The sequence below is a fragment of the Bombus impatiens genome, unplaced genomic scaffold (assembly GCF_000188095.3).
Source record: "Bombus impatiens unplaced genomic scaffold, BIMP_2.2 scf_0036, whole genome shotgun sequence".
In the NCBI taxonomy this organism is placed as follows: Eukaryota; Metazoa; Arthropoda; class Insecta; order Hymenoptera; family Apidae; genus Bombus; species Bombus impatiens.
The window spans coordinates 737708-745358 of record NT_176455.1 but is presented as its reverse complement, the minus strand read 5'-3'; the positions used below and the strand labels follow the sequence as shown (position 1 = coordinate 745358).

The window sequence follows — 7651 nt, the reverse complement described above, 5'->3', positions numbered from 1 at the left end:
AATATTTTATAATAATCAACTGTTTCATGTGTTTAACATCTATGATCACATTTTTGGACGGATTCCGTTAACTCCATTGCATGTTCATTATATTTAACTATTCTCCTAGCAGTTCCTCGATATCATCCTCTTTATCAGAACTTTCTTGTCGTTGTATTTTCATCTTATAACCAAGCGCTTCCAATACACCCATATTGTAATAATAAGTGAGATTAATTCCAGGTACTAAACGTTTTAATTCCTCTATACTAGCGCGTGCTTTATCAGTATCACCAATGTTGATATAATGCTGAGTAATCGTTGCAAATAAGTCACCACGGCGAACTGATTGTTCCAAATTTGCTCCTTGAGACTCAAGTAACTGACGCACCTGTTGCATTGCTGAACTAGTATCTCCTCTATCAAACAACCTGTAACAATAATTAATAATATTTCATTGATATGCTCCTTAAATTTTTCTACTATGTATGTATAAAGTAAATATACTTTTTAATATCGAGGTAACGCTTAACCGTTGCTATTCTATTATTCACCAAATCCACTGCTCTTTTGTGGATATCATGGTCTCTTGGAGTAGATACTTTTGCTAAGCATCTACTTGCTTGATTCAGAGCATCAAGAGCTTTTTCATAATTTTGGAATTCATCAACTTCTACTTGCGCACAAGCAACATAGAAATTGGCCAATAGATCCATTGCTTTCCCCTTGGAGTAAAAGTTAATTATATTCTTCAATACTTCGGGTTGATTTTGCCAATCTAATGATTGCAAATAATTCCCAGCCATGATATAGATCTCTCTTTGTCTGGAAACTTGAGCAAAGAAACAAATTTTTTCTGTATCACCAGATTTTAGCAAAGCTTTCATGGCTCTCAGTTTATTACCAGCTTGAGTGAACTTTTTGGTTGCTAAATGATAGTTCCCTTGCTCAAAAGCTATTTCACCTATCCTTTCTAATATAGAGATTCGTATTTTTTCATGATCTACGTCGTCAACTTTATCTAATGTCATCTTCTCTGCTAAATCTTCACTCAGTAAAATATTATGTTTTTGTATCAATTCCAAAGCTTCTAAGTATTTTCTTCCAGTTGCAAGTAGATCTACTGCTTTTTCAATCTGATCATTTTGAACAAAATAATCAGCGCATTTTTCTATCAAAGCAGGATCAGAATCCGCATTGACATCCATAATAATCAATTGCAAAGCACTATATTGTTTCGTCTTAAAAGCAATGTCCAGCGCCTTGTGCAATAAACCAGCTTTGTGATATAACAAAACTGCTTTATCCAACTGATCGTTTTCTTCATAGTACTTGGCAACATCTATCTGCGATTGCCTTGGAGCTAATACAGCCAAGGGCCATAGTTCTTCAAACATATCGTGTTCTTTGCACAGTCGAATTGCATTTGTGTAGGCTTTAGCAATGGTATAGAAATGAATAGCTTGAGCCACATTATTTTTTGATTCATAGTGCGCAGCTAAATGATACGCGGAGGCAGCATGATTAGTTCGCGATACCAATTCACTAACTTCGTCTTCTCTACCAAAATAACAGAGTAATCTGGTCATTGCTAGAGTATTTTTAGCTTGTTCATACAATTTCAATGCTCCTTCCATGTCTCCGGTTGATTCTATATACTGTGCATGCCAATTCTTTATTTCTGGGTCCTCAGAATTATTAAGATATGTTAATAGTTCCCTGGGTCTCACAAGCAACATCCTTGGTACTTCAAATCGGTGGCATTCTGCTTTAGTGTACATCTCTATAGCTTCCACTATTTTACCTTCTTGCTCGAGAGCCTTTGCATAGTTGTAATAACTAGTTTTTTCGCAAATTTTATTCTCATTCTTTGCTAACTCTATAGCTTCTTTAAATTTATTACGCGCTTCGAAAAGCTTGCCTAATAGATCCAGTCTTTTCGCCTCGCGAAAAAGTCGTTCAGCATCATTATATAATCCTAATTCCACCGCTAATGTACCTACTTTGGCTTCCAAGTTTAAACTATCATCTTGCATAGCTTCTCTAAGAGCCCTGGCTGCTCTGGCTTGTTTCATGTGACCCAAGCACAAAAGCGCCATGTTCAATTGCTTTGTTTTCACGCACATTCTTGCTAAACTTTTCCAAATACCTTCATTTTTAATGGATTTAATCGACTTGAAAGCCTCCTCCATATTAGCAACGCTGATATGAAAACTGAAATCTAATACAGCTTTCTTTGTAACAGGATCACATAAACCTAGTTCCTCAAAATCTCTCATGAGCAATTTCGTTACTTTACTGGTCTTCTCTGCTGTTTTCTCAGAATTTAAAATAATAATATGTGGAGAATGAACACCTAGAACTCTACAATTTTCATCTTTAATAGGTTTAATATCCTGAACGACAATTCCATGATCCGATGTAGCAAACATTGATACCAAAACCACAGTAGCCTTTGAAACGTCGTAATCGTCTTCATTGTCTTGTTTTGAGTACTTGGAGTCGCGTGTCTCCAATTTTTGAGCTCGACATACTAATAATCTAGGATCTTCTGCATCCCAACAATGAGCAGTAACCAGTCTTCCTCTACATTTTACAGATAAAGCACTATCGTCTTCATCTATATCGTTAGACTCGGCAAAGTCGAACTCATGTATCTGATCACTTTCTATATCCCAGACGTACAAAATAGAACTGGGCATCAAGTTCGCCATTGCAACAGTGATAGACACGCAACGGCAATCAGCGTTGCACCGTGCCTCGATGATCTCAGCAAAATCACTGATCGCTTCATAAGTTGCCATTGCTCTGGTATGCAGCTTCGCTTCTCGTTTACTTAAATCCCAAATTTTTAAGATACCATTTAAAGATGCGACTGTTAAATATTGTCCAGTGAGATCCATAGTAATTGGTTCGCCCTCTTCTGATAACGTGGGTAGCGTTTGAATGACATTACCCTCCATTGACCGTAATTGTATGACTGCAGGAGTTAAAACGATCAAAGTGTGATCATAAATCAATACTTTCTCAGTGTCACAGCTGAAATTGGCGATTGCGGTAGTATACAAAGATGAATCATCGTGAATTCTATAGACCACAACCAGTCTACCAGAAGAAACAGCGATGTATTCTTTATTAACAGCAACAAGTTGTACTTGAATATCAGTTTTCAAAGTGTAATTCTGCTCATTAAATTCTATTAATATTTGACAGGGACTGAGTTGACTAGCACAAACACCATCGTTATGTGTAGCGCACATTGGTTGTTGATATAATATAAAAACGTTAGTAATACAATTTACGGCAAGAAGTGGACTCCTTAAGAAAAAAGCACCCCATGTAAGCTGTTTTACTGTTCCATGTATGCTACAAGATTCTGGGACATTGGGCCAACCATTTTCATCGCAGTCCGTTTCAATTTTACGTCTCCATAAATAAATCGTTCCTAAGTTTGTTCCAGCAGCCAAAGTACCTGTACAATATTGAAGTTAACAATTGAATAATGTATTCCTATATAAGTTACATTGTAAGAAAAGTGTTTATGTTACCGTTATTTTTACAAAAAGCTATGCTTGTGCAGATTTCCTGTGGTGTAGCCATGTTCCCAGTGGATGAATCTGGCGGAGATAATACGTAACTATCACTAGTGTGAAGATCCCAACAGCGAACACCCAACTCTCCTGTAAGAATTGCTAAAGTATTTGCTCCAGCCCAACACATTGCTGGACCAGTTCTCAATATGTCGTATCTACTGCTAAGTCTCACCTCAACAAAGAACAGTTTCATGAAATTTACGTATTAGATTATAGCAAAATAATAAATGAAATAAAGTGTAGTTACTTTTGTTAATTCGGTCAGTCGGCCAGTAATAGGATCTGTCTGAAAATGTGCTATATTTAAACCTTCTGTCATAACAACTAGAGAATCTCTAGTTGGATGGTGCAATAGGAACTGTAATGCAGCACCATTCGTGTTCAGGATTTCTGTGCACTGTCCTTGGTTATCAACAAAGTATATCAAACCGCTAGTGGTTCCAATATAAAAGGCATGGTTTTCTCTTTGCGTTACTACTGTTGTGGGTGCAGCTGTCCTGGGACGCCAAGAGCTGAACATATCTAATGCTCTTTCATCTCCCGCAACTGCAGCTTTTGCTAGACCACTGAAAGCAGTATAAGTTCTATAATTAATTTTGTCAATATATATTATACAGGGTGGTTGGTAACTAGTGGTACAAGCGGAAAGGGGGTGATTCTACGCGAAAAAAGAAGTAGGAAATATAGAGTACAAATTTTTTTTTATTTTTTTTTTAATTTTTCCATCGAAACAACGATCTACAGTAAGATCCGTTATAACGTACCGCATGCGTACCGAGCGAAAATTCAAAGTCGATTTTCTCGAAAACAAAGCCTCAAACGAAAAATTTTTATTCTATATTTTCGACTTCTTTTTTTCGCGTAGAATCACCCCCTTTCCGCTTGTACCACCAGTTACCAACCACCCTGTATATTAGTTTTATATCCACCTTATATCTATCATTGATTTTGGTGGAATAGTTTTGAATACTATTTGTGTAAAAGAATCCTTCAGTTCATGGTGAAACATCATTAACAATTGACCTCTTGAGTCAATTTTCCAACCAACTATGGATCCAGCTGAATCTGCTGACACCAATCTTCCCCCATGTTGACTCCATTGCAGAATTATAATAGGATCATGATGTGGTGTGACTACCAAATTAAATTCTGTGCTACCAGTATCACCTGGCCATATCTAAATGATAATTTATAGTAATATATTTACACTCCTATCATCCTGGAGCATTTTTATTAAATTTAAATGATTACTAACCCGCAATTCTCCGCTTTCCCATCCTGCTGCAAGCCATCGCTTTTCTGGATGCCATCCAAGGCCAGTCACTTGAGCTACTGAATGTCTAGGTGATTCTACATCCTGAGTAGGTTCTCCCTGATCGTCATAAATTGTCACGAAACCACCCTTATCCTGAGAATACGCTGCGACAGCCAGTAGTGGATAATTTGTATGCCAAATTGCGTGAGTACTGATAGAAGCTGTTTCCGGATTTTGTACGCGCGTATCGAAGTAGAGCGACATTATTTTATTCTTACTATCAGTATTGATGTCATAAGTAATATCTAAACTGACATAGCTGTTTCTAAATTCATTAATAAAAACTACTTTTTCAAAAAGATGGATTTTTGCAACTACGTATTCATTAATTCTTCCTAAAGCTTAATTTTGTAAAAAATATTTTAATCATGTTACTGAGAACTTTGGTATACATAAATGTTAAATAATAGTTTGATATCTATTAAAAATGTTGATTAACATAAAGTTTACTGTCACCTGTCACATTTGACAACTCAGAACTAGTTTACAAAGTGTTGCCATAGCAATATGAAAGGCTAACGCCATCTCTTGTATTATCAATTTAAGCACTTACTACCATCTATTAGGAGTTAATAGAAATGCTTAAATACCGGGAACATTTAAAAAAATACACATCGTTTCTTGTACCCTTTATTAAGAACAAACATATATATAATTTACAATTATATAATTATATTCTACTATAAACTATTACGAAATCACTACGCTATAAGCTCGACTCAAATTTCTTCATATTAAGTACTTGATCTTCAAGAATAGCTATTCTCTAAAATTTGTAATAACCATTATTATTATCTTACTGCGTATATTTTTAGATTACTTTTAAATAAAATTTACGGCGCTCAGTACCATAAGATACTCCTGAATTTTAGATTCTGACATTGCTTCTGTTTCTGCCAAAAGCGTTTTATATCGCTCCTCTAATATAGAAACTATATTATCCACTTCATTTTGCTTCTTTATACTCAGAGATGTGTACAATTCATTTTTTTGTTTTTGCAGTTGTAAATGCAAGGCTTTTATTTCCATATCTTTGTTCTATGATATAATACATGAAGTAGAACTAATTCCTAGTAATATAATATCTTAATTAATTTACCTTGATGATATGCGACAGTTTCTTTTCATAATCGTACTCGAGTCTCTCCTTCGATTTTTCTAGTTTTACAACAGCCTTTTTCAAAGTAGAAACTTCAGACATTAAATTTTGATTTTGTTTCTGAGTTTCATGATCCATTTCGATTCTCATTTTATTTAATTCTCCTTTCATCATTGTATATTGTTCAACTATCATTTTCTGTGATTTATCTTCCTGAGAGGAATACAGTACTAGTCAATAATATATTTAAGTATAAACGTATTGAAATATTCTATGATTTACAAAGAAATACATCTCTAAACTTCATTTCTAATTTCATTTCTAAATTTTGTATTTTATTAGTCAGTAATTCAATTTCTTCCTTCCTTCCTGCATCCTTTTTTGATGATTCTATATCTCTTTTTTCAAGTAAATCCTGTTTTAGTTGTAATTCTTTATTCTTCTCTTTTGTAAATGAATCAAATCGTTCACATATCATCTTTATTTTATCTAACCATTGTTGTTCCACTGCTTTACTTTGCTCATCCTTCAAAATATATCTTACAGTTCTCATTTTACAAATAAAGGTTCTACTTCTTACCTTACCATTGCTGATTTGTTCCAACTTTTTAGCTATTACAGCTACAGTATGGTCCAGAGCCTCGTTTCTCAATCGAGACTCGTCCAACTGTTGTTTTAAATCAGTAAGTTGTTTCACTACTATGAAATGATATTCTTGAACAGCCTCTTTGCAGCTTTCATCCATAGAATTTTTCAATTGTTCCATCTCTTTCAGCCTTTAACAATTTACAAACATTTAAGACTTATTGCTTCATCAAAATTGCATTTAATGACATACTAACTTAGCTTTTAAAGTAGTGACATCAGTAGTTAATTGACTAATACTTGAAGATAAGTAATCATTCACGTTTCTGTTGCGATTTTCTGGGTATTTTAACAATTGATTCCTTAGATATTCATTTTGAGCCTGTAATTCTGCAATAATGATTCTCAGTGTATCAATACGCCGCTCATAGGTTTTTAATCGACTTTTTGTTTTACTGTACTTTGATCATGATTCATAGCATGCAAACATTGATTCACTCTCGTGACGTCCATCATACGGTGTTTTAATGACGCTTTACTTCGCTGGTGTTGAGTACATTTTGCATGTGGCTTTAAATAAGTATGGTGAGATCTCATGGTATAGTCTGATAAGTTACTTACAGATGAGCTAATACAGACCTGTATTACATGTTAATTATTCTTTAATTACAATAAATTTCATAAATCGTAATATAGGTACCATATGATACGACTTAGGTAATGGTAGAAGAAATCCATTAGGTGGAGGTCTACTGAAAACTCCTCCAACATGTCCTGTCTTTAATTGCCTGAATAATTCCGTGAGATATTCGTTTCTTAAACGACGTTGCGAAGTAACAGCATTTAATTTATTAAGCCAAACTTTGCATAATTTCGCACTTTCAGTAGATGTTAATGCTAAAACAAAAGGTCTAACACGTGCTAAGGTTTCTTTGAAACATTCGTCCAATTTCATAGCTTCTTCCTCATTATACTCTCTAATTTTTGGCATGTTCTTTTATATCTGCCACTATTTCACTTGCTTGGCCAAAGGTAATATTTCATAAAAATTAGAGCAAGACATTTTTTGACAAGTCTTTG

At 34.6% G+C, this 7651-nt stretch overlaps 3 protein-coding genes across 5 annotated transcripts; all 3 read right to left on the bottom strand.

Annotated features, from left to right (window-relative positions):
* Window positions 1-53: 53 nt before the first annotated feature.
* LOC100748869 (intraflagellar transport protein 140 homolog) lies at window positions 54-5397 on the bottom strand. Of its 2 annotated transcripts, none has more exons than XM_033322039.1 (6): window positions 4828-5397; window positions 4502-4749; window positions 3820-4156; window positions 3528-3744; window positions 487-3451; window positions 54-410 (listed from the first exon to the last, which is right to left on the bottom strand). In XM_033322039.1, the coding sequence occupies exons 1-6, from the start codon at window positions 5089-5091 to the stop codon at window positions 98-100; spliced, it is 4344 nt and encodes a 1447-aa protein (XP_033177930.1). In that variant the 5' UTR covers window positions 5092-5397; the 3' UTR covers window positions 54-97. The 2 variants fall into 2 exon arrangements, with proteins under 2 accessions (XP_033177930.1, XP_003485126.1); XM_003485078.4 differs by having other exon boundaries at window positions 98-410; window positions 3820-4138; window positions 4828-5091.
* Window positions 5398-5503: 106 nt separating this feature from the next.
* Window positions 5504-6964, bottom strand: LOC105681054 (ribonuclease Y). Of its 2 annotated transcripts, none has more exons than XM_024370154.2 (5): window positions 6829-6964; window positions 6279-6762; window positions 5987-6199; window positions 5737-5925; window positions 5504-5653 (listed from the first exon to the last, which is right to left on the bottom strand). In XM_024370154.2, exons 2-5 carry the CDS (start codon window positions 6750-6752, stop codon window positions 5594-5596), a joined length of 936 nt encoding a protein of 311 aa, XP_024225922.1. In that variant the 5' UTR covers window positions 6753-6762; window positions 6829-6964; the 3' UTR covers window positions 5504-5593. The 2 variants fall into 2 exon arrangements, with proteins under 2 accessions (XP_024225922.1, XP_024225924.1); XM_024370156.2 differs by having other exon boundaries at window positions 6279-6512; window positions 6567-6830.
* Window positions 6965-7193: 229 nt separating this feature from the next.
* LOC117151974 (centrosomal protein of 112 kDa-like) lies at window positions 7194-7599 on the bottom strand. Its single transcript, XM_033322144.1, has one exon. The coding sequence runs from the start codon at window positions 7560-7562 to the stop codon at window positions 7227-7229; it is 336 nt and encodes a 111-aa protein (XP_033178035.1). The 5' UTR covers window positions 7563-7599; the 3' UTR covers window positions 7194-7226.
* Between the last annotated feature and the right edge of the window lie 52 nt (window positions 7600-7651).

Excerpts from the sequence above, each read along its gene's own strand:
- LOC117151974 (XM_033322144.1), bottom strand. The coding sequence starts at position 7,562 with ATGCCAAAAATTAGAGAGTATAATGAGGAAGAAGCTATGAAATTGGAC.
- LOC105681054 (XM_024370154.2), bottom strand. The coding sequence starts at position 6,752 with ATGGAACAATTGAAAAATTCTATGGATGAAAGCTGCAAAGAGGCTGTT. Across the intron at positions 6,200-6,278 it reads TAGAAATGAAGTTTAGAGAT|GAAGATAAATCACAGAAAAT; the intron begins GTATTTCTTTGT and ends TATTCCTCTCAG. Across the intron at positions 5,926-5,986 it reads AACTGTCGCATATCATCAAG|AACAAAGATATGGAAATAAA; the intron begins GTAAATTAATTA and ends ATTATATCATAG.
- LOC100748869 (XM_033322039.1), bottom strand. The coding sequence starts at position 5,091 with ATGTCGCTCTACTTCGATACGCGCGTACAAAATCCGGAAACAGCTTCT. Across the intron at positions 4,157-4,501 it reads AAATCAATGATAGATATAAG|AACTTATACTGCTTTCAGTG; the intron begins GTGGATATAAAA and ends AATTAATTATAG. Across the intron at positions 3,452-3,527 it reads AGCTTTTTGTAAAAATAACG|GTACTTTGGCTGCTGGAACA; the intron begins GTAACATAAACA and ends AATATTGTACAG.